The sequence below is a fragment of the Canis lupus genome, chromosome 2 (assembly GCF_011100685.1).
Source record: "Canis lupus familiaris isolate Mischka breed German Shepherd chromosome 2, alternate assembly UU_Cfam_GSD_1.0, whole genome shotgun sequence".
Taxonomy (NCBI): domain Eukaryota; kingdom Metazoa; phylum Chordata; class Mammalia; order Carnivora; family Canidae; genus Canis; species Canis lupus.
Window position 1 is genome coordinate 42,087,056 of NC_049223.1, and position 24,143 is coordinate 42,111,198.

The 24,143-nt window shown below is 36.3% G+C and overlaps 1 protein-coding gene across 11 annotated transcripts in view; it reads right to left on the reverse strand.

Moving 5' to 3' along the window:
* Nucleotides 1-1,614: 1,614 nt before the first annotated feature.
* SLC38A9 (solute carrier family 38 member 9) overlaps nucleotides 1,615-24,143 on the reverse strand; it is an 82,370-nt gene continuing 59,841 nt past the window's right edge. For 10 of the 11 annotated variants that reach the window (XM_038530610.1, XM_038530618.1, XM_038530612.1 and 7 more), the window contains 5 exons: nucleotides 22,920-23,026; nucleotides 11,507-11,620; nucleotides 9,824-9,972; nucleotides 3,838-3,927; nucleotides 1,615-2,404 (listed from right to left, as the gene is read on the reverse strand). In XM_038530610.1, the coding sequence (XP_038386538.1) occupies nucleotides 2,239-2,404; nucleotides 3,838-3,927; nucleotides 9,824-9,972; nucleotides 11,507-11,620; nucleotides 22,920-23,026 (626 nt within the window). In that variant the 3' untranslated portion in view covers nucleotides 1,615-2,238. Of the gene's footprint in view, nucleotides 2,405-3,837; nucleotides 3,928-9,764; nucleotides 9,973-11,506; nucleotides 11,621-22,919; nucleotides 23,027-24,143 lie in introns of those variants that run through there. The other variant, XR_005355511.1, reaches the window with a different exon arrangement.

Genomic DNA, 24,143 nt, shown 5'->3' on the forward strand with positions numbered 1-24,143 from the left:
GTGGCTCAGTGGTTGAGCATCTACCTCTGGCTCAGGGCATGATCCTGGGGTGCTGGAATCGAATCCTACATCAGGCTCCTCACAGGGAGCCTGCTTCTCCCTCTGCTTGTGTCTCTGTCTTTCTCTCTCTGTGTGTCTCTCATGAATAAATAAAATCTTAAAAACAAAAACAATAACTTTTGAGCCTGGCTCCATTTACTGCATATTAATGTTTGTGAAGATGAAATAACATAATGTCTGAGGTTGGCTTTAAAATATTACAGTGGAAAAGGAAAAAAAGAACAGATGAAGCAAATACAGCTTAAGATTTATAATTACTAAATATAAGGAATGGGGATTTGGGAGGGTTATCCTATTATTTTCTCTACTTTTGAGTATGCTTGAGAATTTTCATGAAACTTTTACAAAAAGAACTTTAAGAAATACCATGATTTTTCCATACATCTGTCTATGGAATAGACAGAAGTTTTTTCTCAAAGAAATTATGGGTGGTCTGAAATTTTGGGCTCTTTACCAGGCTTTAGAAAAGACCATTTCACCTTTCTTTTCTTTTTTCAAAAAGATTTTATTTGAGAGAGAGAGAGAGAGAGAGAGAGAGAGACAGAGGAGGGGGAGAAGGAGAAGCAGGCTCCCAGCTCAGCGGGAGAACGTGGGGCTCCATCCCAGGAACCTGGGATCATGACCTGAGCCGAAGGCAGATGCTTAACTGATTGAGCCACCAGGTACCCCTCACCGGTTTTTCAAAAACCATTTTGCCTATCTTTCTCAGAAATAGAAAGTAACATAAATATATCCTAGAATGTGGAATGTGTATTAACAAAATATACTTTAAAAAAAAAGATTTTATTTATTTATTCATGAAAGGCACAGAGAGAGAGGCAGAGACATAGAGGGAGAAGCAGGCTCCATGCAGGAAGCCCAATGTAGGACTTGATCCGCGGACTCCAGGATCACATCCTGAGCCCAAGGCAGACATTTAACCGCTGAGCCACTCAGGTGTCCCACAAAATATACTTTTTAACGTTAGCCTAAAATCAGAGAACTAACTTTTCAAGCTGAACATGAAGTCTATATTACATGGAAGACATGGCTTTGAATTTGGGTTTAGATTTTAGTTTGAATGAAAAAGAGGAGAGTTAATTTCAAGAATCCAGATTCCCTAATCCTTTTCTCAGATCCAAAGAGATTTTTCTTATGGGGATTTAATCTCTACCCTGTCAGTTAACAAGTAAGGCAGTGGTGGTGGTGGTGGTGGTGGGGGTCCCCTTCTTGCAAGTCTTACCTCAAAAAGGATTAGTCCTTTCTTGTGGTAAATCAACACTTCAACACCCTACAATATACTGGGCAGGAGGCCTCACTCTTCTGGACCCTTCTCCATTTCCCTTTTCCCTTGTAAGGATTCATGTACCTGAGACAGTTACTTGCTTCCTATATGCTTCCCCACTGGTACTGTCATGACATCCTGTGCAATGCTAAGGGATTCAAATAGCAAAAGAGCCCTTTTGGGTGTATGGAGACAATCATATTGGTTCCTATGCAAAATCTGGCTGGGGGTTCTAGCATTTTGACCTAAATTACTAGTACTAGATTAGAAAAAAGAAGTCAGAGGCAACAAACTCTCCTAGTTTGTTTATTTTGTGTAAGTTTCATGACCAAAGAGCCCCCCTACTGACATTCTTTCTTTCTCTTTTAAATAGAGATAAAGGATGCAGTTAAGAGTTCATTCTATTAACACTGATGCCATGGAGAATTCTTTTTACAAATGAGGTATTTGGTTTACTGTCCCAAACAGTACATGTTTGGATAAACTGCAGAAATGGTCTAGCAAGCAATAAAATGAAAGTGAATACATTGAAACATAAGACAGAAATAGCATCTGGCAATAGTTGCTGTGATACCCTGAGAATCCTTACTGTAGTCAAAATAAACCTACCCACCTTATATCCATAAAAAGCAAAACCCAGCATTTTTTCGAAGGGCATACACTTCTACTCAGAAAAGACAGTGAGAATGAAGGGGTGGTAAATTTGAAAAGAGACAAAGATCATTCTTCTTGCTCCTTTCTCCACTCTAATCCAAATTACTTATTCATGGACTACTATTCCCCACCCCCCTTTTAAAATGATTTTAGGAAGACATTTAGAATTACAGCAACAATAGCATTTACAAGTGAATTTATGTGGAGCTGTTCTCAAAGTTCAAAATGCCATGAAAGATCTTGAGAAGACCTTGAGTATTTCACATAAAAAACTGAACAATCAGGTTAGCCAGGCCCAAAATGATGATGAAAATGTGAAAGATTAATTTTGGCCATGTCAGACGGTCTTCTTGGTGGAGAGATATTATATAGATGAGAGATGGATATATGAATACAAAGGCCAGGCCGCACGCTGCTCCCGAATACCTGCAAAATAAAAACTTTTTGGGTTAATATTCACCTTGCATTTTGCTTTTTCTGATTTACAGTTAAGGTTTATATAGTATAATTTAAACCCTCTTCAGTCTGATATTGCAACAAAGTTATTTTTTATTCAACTGTTGCTGACATAAAGCATTTGAGTTGAAAACATTTTACTTCCTAAGTTAATGTAAAATATTATTTCCTGTTCATCTTTATAGCATCTGCTTGACAGAGTTTTTTATTCATCTCTCCAATTTCCATAGTTCTTCTTTGTCTCCATGTTTGTGGCTATTTCCTCAGAAACATCTGGAGATAGGCTTCCTATCTTTGATCTTTTATAAACTAATTATGCATTCTGAGTTTCTGAAGGACTGCTAGCATCTGGTTAAGAATAAGAACAGATGAGTACCTCTGTGGTGTTCAGCATAATTATCAAAGATACCTCAACACTACACTGACAGAGGAACCTGAACTTTTTTCTCCCTTACCCTATCCTCAGCTTAACAGAAACTTGTAAGTCCATTATATTCAATAAGCACAAGGCAAATACTCTCTCCTTTTGTTTCAAAAAAGTAACTCAGCCCTGCGTTCTACAGGTCGAGGAAGAGAAATCAGATCATTGTAACCTCTAGGTCTTCCATGAGAATCTGAGATCACAACTTTATTCCTCATCTACTCAACCTATCACAGTATTTTTAGAGAAAGTCTAATAACTAAAGAAAAATCTATTAAGTAAAGAGCCATCTGGGATCTAAATTCCTACCTAAACTCATACTTTATGACTGCAACTCACAGCAAAATGCCTTGAGTAGAAATGGATTAAAAAAGTTAAAAAAAAAAAAAAAAGTTAGAACACAGCCACACTGAGATGATCCCTACTGAAAAAAGAGCAGACTGTTCCTAAATCAGAAGAGAAAATTGCACAGAAGAAAAAGACATCCCAGAAGAACTGAAGAAACAAAAATTTTTGGCCCAGATATAAGTTCTGCTAAAATAAATTTAAATAAAAGTAAAAATAGCATAGTGGTTGTCTCTATTATTAAAAATATTTCAACTATTCTCAAACAAAAAAAAAGTTACAACACAGCCTTAAGAAATATAAGCGATCTCCAGGTACTCCAAGAAGTACACTATATATTAATTTTTTTTAAATTTTGGATAAAGAGAAAAAGGTACAAAGGAAATTATGAAAAAAAGAAAAAGAGAAAGGGAAAGATGTCTAAGGGATAATGAGGCTTCTAAAATCAGGAAGAAGCAGTGCAATGGAAGAAAATGAATACCTTAACAGGGAACTATATTTAAATGTTTCCAGTTTTAGGTACTCACAAAAACTTTGTACAATTAAATTAACAACAATGATGAGGACAATATCAACAAGAAAAGCATAAAAATAAAGACCCATACATGAAGGGACACAGTTCCCTTATAGGTTGTACCTTATGATTCCTCCGATGTTTGGGTAGAAACAGGCCATGATCACTCCAGCTCCCACAATAATTAGATTAAGAATCAGCACGTGGAAAATGCTAGAAGTTGAGGAGAGAATTTGGAGGAAAAAATAAAAAAAGGCAAATGATAACCATTAATACAAGAATAAAATTCATTACGAGTATCTTCAAAATGAGAATGTTTTAAACTTGATAATAAAATCAAAAAGCGGAGAAAAGAGAAGCCATCAATAGTAATCAATGCTGGTGATGGTATAATGACCCTGGTCCTTTTGTGCAAATATATGAATAGGTTAAGATTTGTAGGAATGGGCAGCCGGGATGGCTCAGCAGTTTAGTGCCCCCTTCAGCCCAGGGTGTGATCCTGGAGATCGGGGATCGAGTCCCACATCAGGCTCCCTGCATGGAGCCTGCTTCTCCCTCTGCTTGAGTCTCTGTCTTTCTCTCTGTGTCTCTCATGAATAAATAAATAAAATCTTAAAAAAAAAAAAAAAGATTTGTAGGACAGTAAACAAAAATATGAAAAAAGCTATTAGCAAAGATATTTGTGGCAAAAACATTAAGTATCCTAGATATACAGCAAGGTAACAATTTACTTGATGGAATATATTAAAAATTGTTCAAGGGACACCTGGGTGGCTCAGTGGTTGAACGTTTGCCTCTGGCTCAGGACATGTTCCTGGAGTCCCACATCAGGCACCCTGCATGGAGCTTGCTTTTCCCTCTGTTTCTGCCTCACTCTCTCGGTGTCTCTCATGATTAAATAAATAAAATCTATAACTAACTAACTAACTAACTAACTAACTAACTAACTAAATATTGTTCAAAATAACTTATCTTTGTTACCTAAATAGTAAAAATCTATCTAGGCAAGTTGGAAAAAGGGTAGCTAGATTTTTACTACACAAGAAAATCTGAAAACATTTGAAAAAATATCAGAAGGAAATATACTGAAAAGGCAGTCGTGATTGTGCTGATTTGGCATTTGGAATAATTTTTCCTGTTTTCTGTATTTCACAATCTATATTTTACAATATTTTTTGTATTTTACTTTTATAATTAGGAAACTAAATTATATTAAGGGAAAGGCAAAATGGGCAGGTTTTCATTTTCCAGATTCACCCACTTAAAGATATTCAGTGTTTACCATAAATAGAAAAATAATGTAGATAAAATTTGATGCTCAAGAAATAACTCCATTTCCCAAAAAAGATGATTCTTAAAAGCCAAATTTACACATCAAAGCTATCTTGTGAGCCCAAGTTATCAGAGGGCAATTAATCCCAGGTAAAGATTACAGAGAGAACAAAAATGAGGAAAATTATTTACACAAATAAGTAGTTAGTCATATATTCTGATGAATTACAAAGATATTCAGGCTTCCAGATCTTGCTATTTATCTAGAAACTCAACTTTAAAATTGCTCCAGAGCTTTGAGACAATGGCTGGGCCTCTGTTATTTCTATGTCATAAAAGGAAACGACTTTGTGTATTTTCCAAAGAAGTGGTTCTCATAGTATAACCACAAACCCCAGGGAAGGTCCCAATACCCTTTCAGGAAGTCACTGAGGTAAAGATTAATTTCAAATCATAAAAGACATTACTTGCTTTGCAAAAGCAATTGTGGGTAAAACTGCTGGCCCCTTAGCATAGCTAGAGGCAGTTGCACCTCTATGTATTTTTTACTGTATGCCTTACTGCCAAACACTCTCAAAAACATAGACCTTCAGAGAAAAGTAAAAATTATTAGTTTTACTAAATCTCATGCTTTGAATATACATCTTTTTTACTATTCTGTGTGATCAATTAGGAAGTATATAATACAGCATATCTGCTACCCAGTGAAGTATAATGGTTATCTTAAGGAAAAGTACTTGTGCAAGTGAGCAGGGAGCAACCTAGCCCTTTTTTCCCAAGGAATGCTATTTTTTTAAAGATTTATTTATTTATTTATTTATTTATTTATTTATTTATTGAGAGAGAGAGAGAGAGAGAGAGAGAGAGAGAGAGAAGGAGATACAGAGGGAAAAGCAGGCTCCATGCAGGCAGCCTGATGTGGGACTCGATCCCGGGTCCCTAGGATCACATCCCAGGCTGCAGGTGGCGCTAAACTGCTGCGCCACCGGGCTGCCCCAAGGAATGCTATTTTTACTTGAAAGACAGACAAACTGTGGTTCTTCAGACTTGGGTACTTGACAAGACTTAAAAAAAAATTATTTATTCATGAGAGAGAGAGAGAGAGAGAGAGAGGCAGAGACATAGGCAGAGGGAGAAGTGGGCTCTTTGCAGGAGCCCAATGCGGGACTCGATCCTGGATTCTGGGATCAGCACCTGAGCCAAAGGCAGCAACCCAACTAAGCCACACAGGTATCCTGACATTTTTTTTTTTTTTTTAAATGAGTGATTATGAGTTTTTGTCACTTCAAGGAAGGTATGTGTGGCCAATGATAAAATTTGAGTTTTCAAGTAAAAACTAGAGTTTTGGATGACACATTTGCCACTCTGAGCTTGACAGTTTTCCAGTATTTAACAGCTTCTATCTATAATGAAACTGGTTGGTTGGAACAGCTGGGTGGCTCAGAGGTTGAGCATCTGCCTTCAGCTGAGGGCCTCATCCTGGATTCCCGGGATTGAGTCCCACATCAGCTACTTGCATGGAGCCTGCTTCTCCTCCCTCTGCCTGTGTCTCTGCCTCTCTTTCTGTGTCTCCCATGAGTAAATAAATAAAATCTTAAAAAAAAAAAAAAAAGAAAAAGAAAAGAAGAAACTGGTTGGCAATATGAATGTGGGTTTTTTATTTATTTATTTATTTATTTTAATTTATTTATGATAGGCACACAGTGAGAGAGAGAGAGGCAGAGACACAGGCAGAGGGAGAAGCAGGCTCCATGCACCGGGAGCCCGACGTGGGTTTCGATCCCGGGTCTCCAGGATCACGCCCTGGGCCAAAGGCAGGCGCCAAACCGCTGCGCCACCCAGGGATCCCTGAATGTGGGTTTTGATATTATATAATGAAGTGTGTCAACATTTGGAAGACCTGCAGAACTCAGGAAATATTTTTCAAATGATTAAACATGATATAAAAACGATAGGTAAAGGATCTAAAGTATAAGACAGACCAGTAGGTTTTAATATCAGTGAGTTGCTGATTCAACTAACTTACAAGAAACTACCACTTGTTAAGGTTCAGCAGAGTATCAAATATCCATAACAACTTGAAAAGGCCATTAAATAAAAACTTTATTAATTGAAGTTTTTTAATTTAAAAAACTCCCTTTTAAATTAAATAACATATTACAACAGACTGAATGCAGAAGATAGGGGAATCCAATAATCTACTAGCAAAACAGGTATTAAAAAGAGTTTGAAAATGTTGGGGTGCCCAGCTGGCTCATTGGAAGAGCTTCAACCCTTAATCTCAGGGTCATGAGTTCAAGCTCCAAATGGGGTGTGGAAATTACTTAAATAAATACAACCTAAGAGATGTCTGGGTGGCTTAGTGGTTGAGCATCTGCCTTCCACTCAGATCATGATCCCGGGTCCGGGGATCCAGTCCCACATTGGGCTCCCCACAGGGAGCCTGCTTCTCCCTCTGCCTGTGTCTCTGCCTCTCTCTCTGTCTCTCATGAATGTATAAAATTTTAAATTAATTAATTTAAAAAAACTTAAAAAGTTTTGAAAATGTAAAACAAAAGTTTTTTTGAAACAATTATTTTTCGGGCAGCCCCAGTGGCGCAGCGGTTTAGCGCCGCCTGCAGCCCAGGGCGTGATCCTGGAGACCCGGGGATGGAGTCCCACATCGGGCTCCCTGCATGGAGCCTTGCTTCTCCCTCTGCCTGTGTCTCTGCCTCTCTCTCTAGCTGTGTCTCTATGAATAAATAAATAAAATCTAAAAAAAAACAAAAACAAAAACAATTATTTTTCATTAAGTCTGTTATTTTTATAGTTAAAAATAGAGCTGTCCTACGACTCAGCAATTGCACTGCTGGGGATTTACCCCAAAGATACAGATGCAGTGAAACGCCAGAACACCTGCACCCCAATGTTTATATCAGCAATGTCCACAATAGCCAAACTGTGGAAGGAGCCTCGGTGTCCATCGAAAGATGAATGGATAAAGAAGCTGTGGTATATGTATACAATAGAATATTACTCAGCCATTAGAAAAGACAAATACCCACCATTTGCTTCGACGTGGATGGAACTGGAGGATATTATGCTGAGTGAAATAAGTCAATCGGAGAAGGACAAACATTATATGGTCTCATTCATTTGGGGAATATAAAAAACAGTGAAAGGTAATAAAGAGGAAAGGAGTGAAAATATCAGTGAGGATGACAGAACATGAGAGACTCCTAATTCTGGGAAACGAACAAGGGGTAGTGGAAAGGGAGGTGGGCAGGGGGTTGTGGTGACTGGGTGACAGGCACTGAGGGGGGCACTTGATGGGATGAGCACTGGGTGATATGCTATATATTGGCAAATTGAACTCCAATTGAAAAAAATTTGTTATTTTTAAACAAGTAATGGTTTTATTATTGTTTTTTAAATAAGTTAATTAATATTTTAAAAATTCTGTTTTAATTTTTCATGTTAAATATTAATAGATATAACCCACATAAACTAAAGTTTATGGGGGTTCTCAATAAACTTTAAGAGTATAAAGGAAGTGCTGAGCCCAAAAATGTATGCTCCGAAATATGCAGTCCAGTAGAGCACTTGTAACTGTAGGACAAATGATAGTATGTTATTATATAGTTTGTTGGTGGTAAAGAAAGAAATGTAATGTGAACATAAAAGGGAACTTCCAGATTATTTCCAAGAGGAAAAAGCACTCTAAGAGCCACCATTATGCAAAATAATGGCAGAAAACAGGAATAATTCATTTACCCAGAATTTTTTCATCTACGACTTCACTGTATTTATTTTATTTTGGTGAATGTCAATACAACATAGGGCATAAATACAACAGGAATTTTATATGCACTAAACTCCAGCCTTCCAGATGAACAATGTTATAACTGTAGGTGTTGCTACTGTCCATGTTAGAGAGGAGGTACCTCTTGACTTTTGCTTTTACAACTTTTTGGTTTTTAAATCAACATATTTATAGTAATTATTTACTTAATGAGGGAACAGATTGCATTGGTTCACTTTAAAGAAGAACTGATTTTTATTCAAAAGTTCTCTTCATTTGAGACCGTTTATTTCAAGTAAAATAGGTTAGGACTGGGTACTTTTTAGTAGGGTGAATTTATATTAAAATTTAATGTTAGAGTAGGAGTTAACCAGGAATCCAAAATGAAGTTACATGGAAACCCTGAAGCAATATATGGAAATTTCTCTTAGATTAGGGTAAATAACTTTGAATAGATTTTAAAAAGGACTCAAAACTGCCCCATCATCAGTAAGATTAAAATATACAGCAGTAGCAAAAAAAAAAAAAAAAAAAAAAAAAAAAAAAATATACAGCAGTAGCTATAGAAGCAAATAGAAATTTAAACTTGCTACATTTCTTACCTTCAATTCTAAACAACCACGATTTAAGTAAAAATGCATGAATGTTAATAAATATACAAGAATATATTGATAACCAATAATTAAAAGTGTTGCTTCTCATTAGCCATACATTGCTAATACAAGTAACTATATTCTATTAACTTCTTGGCAATGTGTGGATTTATGGCAAACAGATCATATGATAAATATAACTGGTATGAGAGCTAACATGACTATACCAGCAGGAATTAACTTTAAATCATTCTAGATGAGGAAGTGGCTTCTAATTTTACAGCTCTTCAGGGAAAAGGACGCCTGTGATCTATCCTTAGTAACCGTTTTCATCAGGCAAATTTTTTTTTTTTTTCATCAGGCAAATTTTTACAGCAAAAGGATCAGTCACATTTTAAACTGACCTGTTTGCACAGTCATTTGTTGCTTGGCACATCTTGCTGGTCAAGAGAAGAGCCCTTACCTAGGATAAATGTCACCGAAGACATGGCCCAGTAGCTGAACACGAGCCAAATAGCCTAGGAGTGGGTATACAGTCATCATCTGGAACAGCAGGAATATCCTTGCAATGAATGACAGGATGTCACTGCTGGGGAAGTTGTCTAAAAAATTCTAATCGAAGAAAGATAATGAAGTAATGTTAAATATCAATTCAGTGTACACAAATTTATAAAATAGAATGTCTTTTGCTCATTTGGAACACAGATGCCACTCAAATTGTGGTTTGTGGACCGATACTCATCTACAAACTGTTTACTAACTATTATTTTCAATAAGCTAAGTACAGAAATTGAAATAAGTGTTTAGAAACTTTTTTACAAAAGTATTGGCCTGCAATTGATTTGACGTTGAAACAATGACAAAGGAAACTTTGCCCTTCACAGTCTCAAAAACAATGCTCTGTAAGGTACAAGCATAAATTTAATACATTTAGATGGCTAATTTAATTTAATGCTATTTGATCCTCACTAGTTCCCTTGCTTTACCTCCCTTGAAGCATCATAATACTTTCAAATTACAGATTATAGAATAATGTGAGAGTATCACCTAGAATCATTATTATTTATAGCTTATAACTAAGAAGAAAAGGATTTATTTCTATTTTCTTTGATGATTTTCTCCATTTTAGTTTGGCATCTAAAAGAAAAGTTAATTACTCAGAGTTTTTTCATTTCCTTTCAAATGTGAATACCATAGATATTCCTATTCCCAAGGGAGTGGGTTTTATATGGGATTGTTTGCATGAGGGGAATTTTCAGTAAACATCTGCCTGCCAAAGAACTTCTGGAATCATAGAAATCAAGAGAAGAACATTTCAAGCTATCATAACAGTAATAATTCAAACTTATTTCTCTTACAAGGATGAGAACATTACTAATATTAATATGCTGAAATAACTCTTATAATTCATCCCTGATAAATCATACAGTATATTCTACTACACTATTAGAGAAATTTCTTCTGACTAGAGAGAAACTCATCTGTAAAATACTATTTTTGTGGGAAATTTTGTCAGTCACATTACAGTAGAAATTGTACTATTCCCAAGGTTATGATGGGTCAAATCAAAGAACCTACTACTTGTGTAACCTTTTTTGTAAAATTTTTTCTTCTATTCTTTCCATCTCTCCTTTGGTTTTTAACAGCCACATCATCTTTTACTGCCTGCCGTACTGTACAAAAATGAATGGGACCTATCATTTAGGACTGATGAGTGAAGACATCAGATAATCCAGGACATTTCAGGATCTGCGCTTTGGAAAATAAGGAGGCTGATGTATCCTCAGTGGAGGTTTTATAAATTCATGAATAGCACTAGTAACAGTTTTCCAAACAAAGAGAAATACTATGCACATAATAGAAATGATCTATTCTGAGTACCACAAGGGGCCAGCAAGTAGAGTATGCTTTCTTCAGAGTCTCTTTAAAAATCTGTGGTGTATGTATTACACTGTTTAATGGAGTAAGAAACTGAAGTTTAGAAAGGATGGTGAAGGTGCCTAAATGTTCACATGCAGAGTAAACAGTAGAGATGGTATTCAAACCCAGGTCTATCTGGTATTATAACTTGCTACTATTTCACCCCAGCTGCTTTGCAGATATGAAGGTGTAAACAATCATAAAAAGAGAGTACCTAGTGCCTTACCTGCTCTATGCAATCTTTGGTTAATGGTGGTGAAGGAAATGAAGCAAAAACCAGGACTCCAATATAGAGGTAAGTTAATGTCACCAGCATATAAGCAATGGACAAGTCCCTCACCTGTATAAAGAGAACAAAATTACCATAATACTGAATAAATTTGCATTTAAATCTGCCTAAATTGACTAAATACGAAAATTGACAAATTCAAGATTAATCTTTTGGCTGCGTGTGGTTTTATGTACATGCCTTCTAGGTATCCAATCTGTTCACAGAAAGTAGATAAAACAAAATTCATGTACTTTTATTTTTATTGATTTATTTATTATTGTTTTGGAGCATGTAGACTAAGCTACCCTTTGGCAGATTTAGTATATTAACATAAATGGCGCCTTAACAAAAAATTATGACTAATTTCTAAGGTAATTTATTCACCAAATTATAAAACATTTGACTAAAAACAATAAAGCTGAGATGCCTGGGTGGCTCAGGGGTTGAGCATCTGCCTTTGGCTCAGGGCACGATCCTGGAGTTCTGGGATCAAGTTCCACATCGGGCTCCTGCAGAGAGCCTGTTTCTCCCTCTGTCTATGTGTCTGCCTCTCTGTCTCTCATGAATAAATAAATAAAATCTTAAATAAATAAATAAAAATAAAAATAATAAAGCTAAGGGACAACAAGAAAGCAAAACCAAACCACCTTCAGTATGATCTACAGAATTAAAAAAATTTTCTTTTAGAAAGGTGACTTTGTTAAACCATCAAAGCATGCCTGGGCTGAAAGAAACTGGCACATGTTAAAATATATTTAATAAAGAAGGAAAGCTAGTTAAAGGGCAGACAGTAAACAGGTATCACAGACAAGCTTAATAAACCTAAACAGTAAACAAAAGGAAATAAAAAAGGCAGCTGTTCAAACAGCTGCACAATGTTATTGGAACCAGTAAACAAATACAGCACATTAAATCAAGTGGGTTGCTTTCTTCCACTGCTGTTCCCACCCTCCTGACCTCCTACCCTCATGCAAAGGAAAATGCTCCAAGATATTTAATGCAGCCAGCTGTCAGATCCAAACAGAACAGATCCCACGGCTCACAAATCTGGTATCCATCATCACTAAAGTTACAGCCAAACAATTCAACACAACTAAATTATGGCAATAAGCCTATTCATCTTTCATTTTAAACACAAATTACTTTGAAAGCTAAGAAAACAGATAAGGAAAAAATTATAGACAATTCTACTTTTAGCTTGATAACACAATAAGGAAAGTGGACATTTGGCATTAGGGAACATAACTGATTTTTTTTGACAACTCTTCTTAAATAAGCTGAGTAAGAGCAGAAAGTTATAAACTAAAATGTTGATAAATTTACTTAAAAAGCAAGTTAACAAGCTATGAGAAATCCTGAGGTTAGGTCTAAGGAAAGTGGACATTTGGCATTAGGGAACATAACTGATTTTTTTTTGACAACTCTTCTTAAATAAGCTGAGTAAGAGCAGAAAGTTATAAACTAAAATGTTGATAAACTTACTTAAAAAGCAAGTTAACAAGCTATGAGAAATCCTGAGGTTAGGTCTAAATAGACAATCAGCTTGAAAACAAACCAGGGATCCCATACCCTGAATTACATAGTGGACAGGTCTATGATGCCACAGGAAGCTGGATTATGCAGGTTGGTTCTTGCACTCTCAAAGAGCTTCTAGTTGTTTAGGGCTGAGGAAGGAGAGGCTGACCAAAACTCCAGGGGGATTTCAAAGTCTTTCCTCTTTATTCTGTGAAGCTGAGGCCCCATTTCAGGCTAGACTTCAGTCATGTCCTACGGTCTTGTATAGAACGAACAGAAATGAAAGAGGCAACTATACCTTTCATATCAAAGAGTAGTAGTCTTCCATTATGAAGTTTAAAAGTCATTCTACCTTCAACCTACTCAGTGTCACTCAAAAACACAGGTAGTCTTATAAAATGCAAAATCTTGGGAGGTTAAAGCAGCTGTGTCAGAGACAGCAATACATAAAGTGGCACAGCTACCATTTCATGGACAGTCTTTAGCACCTGATTATTTTGGTCAGGCTTTCTGCAAAGATGTGTACCTTAGTAGACTTTGGGAAAGTCTGATGAAGATGATAGGCTAAGATGCAAGGGCTTCCCTGACAAATCAGTTTTCCCGTTCTTATAGCACTGTATGCATATCTGAAATAATAGCATCTACTACAGTGTATTATAGTTATTAGTTTTTTTATATAATTAGTTTTTATTATAAAAGTAATCTCTGTTAATGAATGAAAGATCTCAAGTAGAAAAAAACTGTCCCTCAACACCCAAAACATAGCCAAGGTTAATAGTTCTTGTATCATGTTGGTATTTTAATTTTTCTAAGTTGGTTCATACGACTAGACTATGAGATCCTTGAGGACAAAGACTGTGTCTTTTTCATCTTTATATCTTCAATACCCAGGACAACACCTGGAACAGAGGAGGAACCTTGTAAATGTAGAGAAAAAATAATAACCACACTGGTTATAGTTAGTAGTCAGTTATTATATTGGCTAGGTGCTAGGCTTGCACTAAGCACTTAACACATACAATCTCATTAAATACAGGTGCATTAATTTTCTTCCTTTTGTAAATAAGTAAAATAGTACAGCAAGATTACAAAACTTGTTCATGGTTACGGACTAAGTAGCTGGAAAAGTCAGTATTCAAACCAAAGATGTTATGGCTCCAAATTGCATGCCCTTGGGCAGCGCCGGTGGCTCAGTGGTTTAGCGCCCAGAGCCTGATCCTGGAGACCCAGAATCGAATCCCACATTGGGGTCCCTGCATGGAGCCTGCTTCCCCCTTTGCCTGTGTCTCTGCCTCTTTCTCTATCTCTCACGAATAGAAAAAAAAAATTGCATGCCCTCAGCTATTATAATGGAGAAATGATCAGTCTTCAATGCATTTGTATCACAGTTAATAAACAATTAAGAAAACAAGGATAAAGAGGTAATAAATTAGGAGAAATAAAGGATACAACAGATTACACATACAGGTGCAAGAGAAATACTAAAATCAGAAATTTTATTTTATAGTATTCTACATGTACATACAATACACCTAGGTCAAGAGCTGCATTGTTTTCATCTGAAACTACTCTACTGAACAGAAAATATGTTTTAATGTGAAAGCAGCTGAGTTTAGCAAGATCCTGGGAAACATGCCACCTATGAATACCATGCGCATATGTGCATTTTGCTCTTCTCTGGCTTGAATACAAGCCATCACTGTACTAGGCCTAGAGATAAAGCCTCTTAAAAGCCCATTTAATGGAAAAGGGAGGTAAAAAGGTATCTTTTAGATGAATCTCAAAAGTAAAAAATATATTTAAAAAGAGGTACAAATGACAATATGAATCCTACACATTAGGTAATCTACTCTGCCTTATGAATAAGCAATGGTTGGCAGGGTGATGGGAGGGATGCCACCTTAGAATGAGGACTAGCTTTACCAGGGGGCACAAGTGGTGCTGGAAGCACATTCTGCTTCTCGAATATGGCTTATAATTTATCCCATATACTACTTGTAGTGGAAGTACTATCCAGTGGAGCATATACTAATAAAAATGACAGAAACTGACCACATCAACCTACCCTATCATGTACATGAAAACTCCTGATGATGTGTAGTTAAGAAAACTATATGGATTCATATGAAGAAGCAAAAAGTAAATAACAAATTACGATATAATGCAAATCGTTTTTAAAGAAGTAATAGAGTGTGAAACTAAATAAAGACAGCAAAACAAAACAAAAAAGTAGTATAGGTTCTAATTCAAACATGATGAGGAAATATCAAGAGGTTAGTCCACATATCCAGGATCATTTCCTAGATGGTTAGAGACTATATCCTCCAACGATAAAGAATGGGTTGGATGATCTTCAACTCTACAACTTTTTTTTTTTTCTCTTGTGGTAATGTATGCCATACTAAGGAATAGAAATTATATCCCATTTGGTGACACTTAAAAAAATTATGGTTTCTGAAAAAAAAACCAACCATGAAATTAAGCTGAACTTAACAAACCTGGAAAATTTGATCATTACACCTGTGTAGGAGCCACATTATTTTCTTCCTTCACAAATGTCTTTAGATCCAATTGTAGTTTACACAGAAGAAAATGAGGCCTTGTTATCTTTTTTGTCTTCTCTACTGTCAAACCTTTGTTCACTGAACTCTGAACGACTAACACAACATTAAATTCAGAGTCCTTGGGCAGCCCAGTGGCTCAGCAGTTTAGCGCCGCCTTCAGTCCAGGGCCTGATCCTGGAGACCCGGAATCCAGTCCCACATTGGGCTCCCTGCATGGAGCCTGATTCTCCCTCTGCCTGTGTCTCTGCCTCTCTCTCTCCCTCTCTCATGAATAAAATCTTAAAAAAAAAAATTCAGAGTCCTTGACAAGCTTCACAATTTCTGACTTAAATCTCAAGAAAATACGATATTAACAGGACTTCTATGAGTCAAATTACTATGAAACCTGCTGAAAAGTATAATCATTAAATAAATGATAATGTTTTTCTCAGAAAATAGTATCCATTTAGCTTAATTTATGCAAATATATAAGCCAATTTCAGTATAATCAAAAGGAGAGCTTATGTATTTACATGTATTTAAAGGTTTAGAATTTTGTTGGAACAAAGTACTTTCATAAATGGTAGCTACTAAAATTTTAAGAAGTTAACATGAAGTCTAACTGATTTTTTGAAAGACTATATTTAGTATCCTAGTTTCAATTAAGATAAGAAACCATCATCTATTTAAACTTTCAAGCTTCTGTTTTAAAAATATTTCCCACAAAAGACAAAAGTTGAGTCAAATTTTATCAACTGAATCTTACATACTAGTTCAACAAAGTGATAGTCCCAAATCGGAGCAGAAACAGGCACCCATTTTATTGTATTTACATATAAAAAAACAGATTTCAAGGTCCAGTGAGTGTCCTAGTAAGAAAGACAAAGAATCTTCCTGCAACCCTTGGGAGAGCATGAACTGAAACTTCTATCCCTACATGCAGTCTTGAGCTTCTCCCACTGGGGAATGCACACCTCCAGATATACTGGTGTGCATTTCCAAAAAAGTGATTCTACTTACAAGTTTTAGGAAGCACAAACTTAAGTAGAGGCCATCCTCTGTTTTCATAGTAGTATGAGACTAAAACTGTCTGGACACTTCTTTGAGGGAGAGATGTGGTGGCAGCCACAGCACAGCTAGGATCTACTTGCTCCTGCCTTACTGCTGTTTGCTCTCACCAGGGAACAAGTTGGTCAGGAAGCTCTGCACTACAGCCATGGCTTACAGATACCAGAAGGACTCCCGTAAGATCCAAGGCGGGGATTCACTAAATGTAAATTCCCTGGAAAATCTGTGTGCTGACTTGATCAGAGGCAGAAAGGAAAGCAACACTAAAAGTAAAAGAACCAGTTTGGAAGCCCACCAAGACTCAGGATCACTACAAGAAAATTTCCTTGGGCTGAAGGTCCAAAGGACAAAGATTCTTAAGATTTTCCAAAGCTGGCTCCTGACAAGGATCCATAAACCACTAACGGACTTGCATAGTCCTTCAGAGATTATTAAGTAGATTATTTCCATCGGTATCGAACAGTTGAAGTCACTATTATAGATATTATTGTAGATACTTAGACCAACTATTTCAATAAATTATCAGTTGTTTTAAAAAATGTGTGAAGTGTTCATAATAATCTATGAGAAAAATTATGGTTGTTGACGCTCTAACAATTTTTGTCAAAACATTAAAAACTCTGACAGTTACATATGTAAAAGGAAAGGAAAAAAAAGTAAAAGTACTGTTTATTTAGTATACTATTTTTAAAAAAGATTTTTAAATTTATTTATCTGAGAGGAAAAGAGCAAGCAAGTGAGCAAGCCAGAGCACAAGCATGGAGGAGGTTAAGAAGGAGGAGCAGACTCCCCGCTGAGCAGGGAGTTTCTGCAAGGCTCCATCCCGGGACCTTGGGATCATGACCTGAGCCGTAGGCAGATGCTTAGCCAACTGAGCCACTCAGGCACCCTTAATATACTATCAGGAAACATCAGAAACATGGAGAATTAAAGTGTTTTATTTATTTGTAAAAACTTACCAAAGGCACTTTAAATTGTTTCCTCCTTCTCATGGTATAATTACAATACAGAGCAAGCATCTTTTCCATGTCATAATGAACTGTCATATTCTTTTCTTCTAAGTTTGCACCAGCTTCCACTACTTCATCCATTGTGCCTTCTAAGTTGTGAAGTATTTCTCAGAATTCTTTCAATGTGAAGTCTTCTGACATTGCCACTTCCTCAGGGACAATTTCATTCTCATCGCAACCACTTTCTTCATTCATGTTGATAAACTCATCTTCCCCAGGTTCCTCTGGCTGCACAGATGTCTTGAATATCTGCCTTTCCAGAAGCAGATGTCTCTTTTATGACCCATTTAAGTTTCATTCAAATTTCATTTCCAGCAATATCACTTTTTGTTTCATTAATGCACTTTCACCTTTATTTGCCAATTCTCTCTCTTGATTTTCCATTTTTGTAAAATATCATGTGGATTTACCACCAGGTAAGAATGAAGCAACTCAACTATTCACTTGGCTGTACGTGTATAAAGTGAATAACAGTTGTCTAATGACCAATCACTGACACTTTCAAAGAAGTGATGTGATTGGTAACAGATCATGATATAGGTCTGTTATCTATGTGGTGACTTGTGAGTCGAAGGGCAGGTAACTATTATTTTATGTAAGTACTCAAAGTTCAAATTCTGTGGAAACTAGAATTTAAACCATATTGTTAGGGAGACTGAGGTAATTTAAACTTCAAGTAACTTCAAGTAATGCATATAGGAAATGTGTAAAGTGAGGTCTGCCTGTGATTTAACTCATTACTTTAAGACCCTTCTACTAAGATAAACTAATTTATAGTACAATAAAAATGTACATGCATGCTTAAGATGAAATATGAGACTTCAATGAAATTGTGTTCTTCACCTGCAGATTCCCAAGTGTGCAAGGTGTTCTGTCATTAGGCGACTTTAGTGGTAAGGGCACACGGTAGCTCAGTGGTTGAGTGTCTGCCTTTGGCTCAGGTCGTGATCCTGGGGTCCCGGGATCAAGTCCTGTACCGGGCTCCCCATGGGGAGCCTGCTTCTCCCTCTGCCTATGTCTATGCCTCTCTCTCTCTGTGTCTCTCATGAATAAAGAATTAAAATCTTAAAAAAAAAAAAAAGGGAGACTTTAATGGTAAAGTTTGAGAAGCAGAGCCTTATGGATAGAATGATCCAATACATGAGATTCCTACCTCACAAAGTGGGTTTCTGAGGCACTTGGTCTAAGCTGGCCTAAGAAAAGAGTTGATCAGTGTAGACAGGGTGACTTAGACTGCACCAAGGAATACATTTTTTTTAAAGGAATATATTATTGAGATATGCATTATTTCCTGTGAAGATGAAGCAGATATTTGGTACATATCTTTCTAAACTTCCTAAAATTTGGGAGTAGGTAGCTTTTTCAAGGGACAATGAATCAGGGAACTTGTGAAGGAGGAAGGGGTTTAAAAGTATAGAGTTTTGGGGCACCTGGGTAGCTCAATCAGTTAAGTGTCTGCCTTTGGCTGAGGTCATGATATCTGGGTTCTGGAATCGAGCCCCTCATTCGGCTTCCTGCTCAGCAGGCAATCTGCTTCTTTTTTCTTTCTTTCTTTTCTTTTCTTTTCTTTCTTTCTTTCTTTCTTTCTTTCTTTCTTTCTTTCTTTCTTTCTTTCTCTCTCTTTTTTTCTTTTCTTTTCTTTTTTTTCTTTTCTTTTCTTTTTCTTTCTTCTTTTCTCTCTTTCTCTCCCTCCCACTTTCCTCCCCACCTCTCATTCTCTCTCAAATAAATAAATAAATCTTAAAAAAAAAGGTACAGAGCTTTATTTATTTACTTTTAAGGATTTTATTTATTCATGAGAGACACAGAGAGAGGGGCAGAGACATAGACAGAGGAAGAAGCAGGCTCCTCACAGGGAGCCTGATGTGGGACTCAATCCCTGGACTTGGGATCACACCCTGAGCGGAAGGCAGATGCTCAACCACTGCGCCATCCAGGCGTTCCTAGAGCTTTAAAAGTATATGCTCAATTTTCCCTTACATCCCAAAGTTCCAAATGCTTATTACTTAGGATAAACAAAACATTTCCAAGATAAAAACTAAATCTAAGGGTGCCTGGGTGGCTCACTCTGTTAAGTGTCTGACTTCCTTTTGGGTCATTACCTCAGAGTCCCAGGATCGAGCCCCACATCATCAAGCTCTTTGGTCAGCAGGAAGTCTGCTTATCCATCTCCCTTTGCCCCTCTCCAGGGTTGTGCTCCCTCTGTGTCTCAAATAAATAAATAATCATAAAACAAAACAAACACCAAACTAAATCTAAAGTGGGAAGGAAGATAAGAACTCTAAAAGTAAAAAACAAACAAAAAAAACCTCTACAAGTAAATTGTGCCTAAGAATAGGTATAGCAAATGATGAGACCTATTTTTTTTTTCTTTCTAAAAGATGTTTAATTTATTCATGAGTGACACAGAGAGAGGCAGAGGCATAGGCAGAGTAAGAAGCAGGCTCCCTGTGGGGAGACTGATTCAGGACTTGATCCCAGGACCCTAGGATCATGACCTGAGCCAAAGGCAGATGCTCAACCACTGAGCCACACAGGTGCCCAAATGATGAGAACTTAATTCTTAAGTTTTCCAAAAGCCATGGCAAAAATATGAACCCTTGGTGAAAAGGCAGTTTTAAAATTAAAATCTAGGGACGCCTGGGTGGATCACCAAGTTAGAGCTCGGAAAATCCAGATTAACTCAATTCTTACTCCATTCACAGGTAATGTGCCAGATGTGTTACCAGGCAACAGTAAACATGAAAATGGTAGTTTGACTTATAGTCTTGCCCCAATTTGAGAGCTAACTTCCTTCTCCTCAGAAGGATTTTTGTCTTTCTAATGACTCTGCCAAACATTAGTTGAAGTCTTCTCAGAATCCCCAGGCATAGTGAATTCTTCTTCTTTTGTATTTCAGTAACAAATGTGTAGATCTCTATTAGAACATCACTATAATTTTCATTTATATGGTTAGAAGTCATCAAACTGAATTTGAAATCTGCAGAGAAGGCCACAAGTCACTGGTTAATCTCTGCTTGCTCTGGGTTCAGTTCACTCTTCTTTCTCTGTTTCTTAAGGTAGACAGGTTAGGTTACTGATTTGAGATCTTCTTTTTTAATGTAGGTATTTACAGCTATAAATTTCCCTTTAACACTGCTTTAGCTGCATCTCTTAAATTCTGGTATGTTGTATCTTCATTTTCAAGAATTTCAAAGTATTTTCTGATTTTTCTTGTGATTTCTTCTTTGACTCACTGCTTAGGAGGCTATTTAATTTTCATGTATTTGTCAATTTTCCAAATTTCTTTGTTAGTGATTTTTAAATTCAGTTTACTGTGGTCAAAGAACATACCTGGTATGATTTCAATCCTTTTTACTTTATTGAAATTTATTCAATTTCCTAGCATATGAACTATCTTGGTATATGTTCATTAGCATTTGAAAAGAATGTGATTCAGCTGTTGCTTGAGAGAGATCTTTATAAATGTTAGTTAGATCAAGTAGGTTAATGCTGTTTTGGTTTTCTATATCCTGCTTATTTTCTATTCTATCAATGATTAAAGGAGGGGTAATGAAGTCTCCAATTCTAATACTCAATTTGTCTGCTTCTCCTTTCTGTTTTGACAGTTGCTGCTTCATTTATTAGAAGCTGTCTCTTGGTGCATATATATTTATGATTATTATGTCTTCTTGATGGGCTGATCCCTAAATATCATTACGTACTGTTGCTCTTTATCTCTGGAAATATTCCTTGTTCTGAAGTCAACTTTGTCTGGTATTAAAATAGCCACTCTACCTGTCTTACATTTAGTGTCTGCATGGTATATCTTTACATTTAAAGTATACAGTTAACCTTTGAAAAACATGTGTCTGAAATGTGCAAGTCCACTTATATGCAGATTTTCCCCCCTAGATACAGTACTCTTTCTTATGATTTTCTTAGTAATGTTTTCCTTTCTCTAGCTTTCTTTACTACAAGAATACAATATGTAATACATAAAGCATACAAAATATGTGTTAATCAACTGTTTATGTTACCAGTAAAGCTTCTGGTCAATGGTAGGCTATTAGCAATTAAGCTGTAGGGGAAAGTTATACATGAATTTATGACTGCAGCACAGTGGGAGATGATGTAGTCAGCACCCTTAACCCTCCCACCTTGTTCAAGGGTTAACTGTAGTCAGGTTTTATTTTTTAATCAGTCTGATAGCTTTTAATTGCAGGATTTAGACCATTTATATTTATTTATTTATTTATTTTTAAAATTAATTAATTAGTTAATTAATTAATTCATGAGAGATACAGAGAGGGAGAGACGTAGGCAGAGGGAGAAGCAGACTCCATGCAGGAAGCCCGATGTGGGACTTGATCCCAGGACTCCAGAATCATGCCCTGAGCTGAAGGCAGATGCTCAACCACTGAGCCACCCAGGCATCCCTAGACCATTTATATTTAAAGTAATTATCAATATGATTAGGTTTCAATCTATTGCTATTTGTTTTCCATTTGTCCCATCTGTTCTTTGTTGTTGTTTTAATATTTTAGATAACCTAGGTATTTTATTTTATTTATTTATTTAAAAAGATTTTATTTATTTATGTGACACAGAGAAAGAGAGCATAAGCAGGTGGAGTGGCAGGCAGAGGGAGAGGGAGAAGCAGGCTCTCCACTGAGCTATAACCTGGGTATTTAAAAAAGATTTTATCATCACTGTTGGCTATTAGCTATGCCTCTTTACTTTTTTAGTGATTACTCTACATCAGGGTTGACAAACTATGGTCCATGATGAAATCTGGCCCACTCTCTGTTTTGGTAAATAAAGTTTTCTTGAAACACAGCCACCATCCAGGTTCAAATACTGTTTATGGTTACTTTCACGACACAGCAGCAGAGTTAGATAGTTATAACAAAGACCATATGGCCCACAAGGCCTAAAATATTTACCATCTAGGGTGCCTGGGTGGCTCAGTCAGTTAAGCGGCTGCATTCAGTTCAGGTCATGGTCCCAGGGTCCTGGGATCAAGTCCCACACTGGGCTCCCTGCTCAGCGGGGAGCCTGCTTCTCCTTATTCCTCTGACCCTTCCTACCACTAGTGTTCTCTCTCTCTCATGAGCTTCTCAAATAAATAAAATCTTTTAAAAAATTATCATCTAAATCTTTACAGTAGAAGTTTGCTGACCACTGCTCTTTGTTTTAAATTTAAGAATTAAGATCCAGTAACAAAATTCAATTCCTCTGACAATTACTCACATTGTTTTCTTGGTTCTTGTTGTTCTTCAAGAGTGTAATAATACAGTTATGAATAAAGAAAGCAAGGGTAAGCACTCCAGTCAGCTGCGGAAACTGAAATCTTATCTCTAGGAGAAAAAGAGTGAAAACAAAAAACAAAAACAAAAGAACGACACGTTAAAACTGACAGCTAGAAAATGAAGGTTAGTAGCCAAAAGTTGGCTGCCAAAAATTAGTTTCCTCTGCTTTATCCAGGGAATAAGAATATTAAAATGTCTTTACAAAGTTGCTCAAGGCTAGCATTATACTTGAGCAAAGCACTTGAAAAGGTAAGAAAAGGAATCAAGAAATGACTACTCTGTGAGGGTACTTTACATCAGTTATTCCTTTTTGAGGTCACACAACTGGTATGTGGCACAGCAGAATTCAAATTTAGGGCCAACTTTAAAAGTCTTCTTTTTCTAACACTTGAATTTGCCAGTAAAACACCTTTAGAAAAGGAATCAAAAAAGGGAGATTTGGTCACTTAACATTTTCCAAAGGCTAATCTAAAATTATTGCTTAAAAACTAGCAATAGAATTGCTAGAAATTAACAAATGTCTACACAGAGGAAAGGTTAAACTATGATACAGTTGCTCTGTGGTATATAGTATGTAAGAATATATTCTAGAGAAAGGTTTTATTTACCCTGTGGCAAATGTTTATGATTCAAATAGCATATATATTATGATTTTACATTTATTTTAAAAAGTTTGTGTGTATATTAAGAAAAAAGACTGGAGGAATAACCATAAAAGTTTAAATAACGGTTATCGCTGGCTAGAGGGATTTATTTTAAATTAACCACTTATCTATATTCTAAATTTTCTATAATAAATCCAAAGTTACTATGAAATAAGAATAATAAAATAATAAATATTTCAAAAGCACTGCCAATTTCTGTCTTTGAAGTTTGCTAATACAAAAATGAAAAACTGCTTATATGTAGAATAACACCCAGATTTACATGAAAACAGTGCTAGATCTAGACAAAGTTGGTGACAAAATGGAGAACAACCCATCTTGAAGGACTCCTTAGTATAAAAAGGACTGTTTATCCTTTTCTTGTTTAGAAAATAAAGTCCACTGACATTTTAGGAAATGAAGTAAGGAAGTATTTAGGAAAGGAAGTAAGAATCAAGCATTGATTCTGAAAGAAATCAGGATTGTAAGATTTAAAAAATTACACAACTTAGTTTTCCACT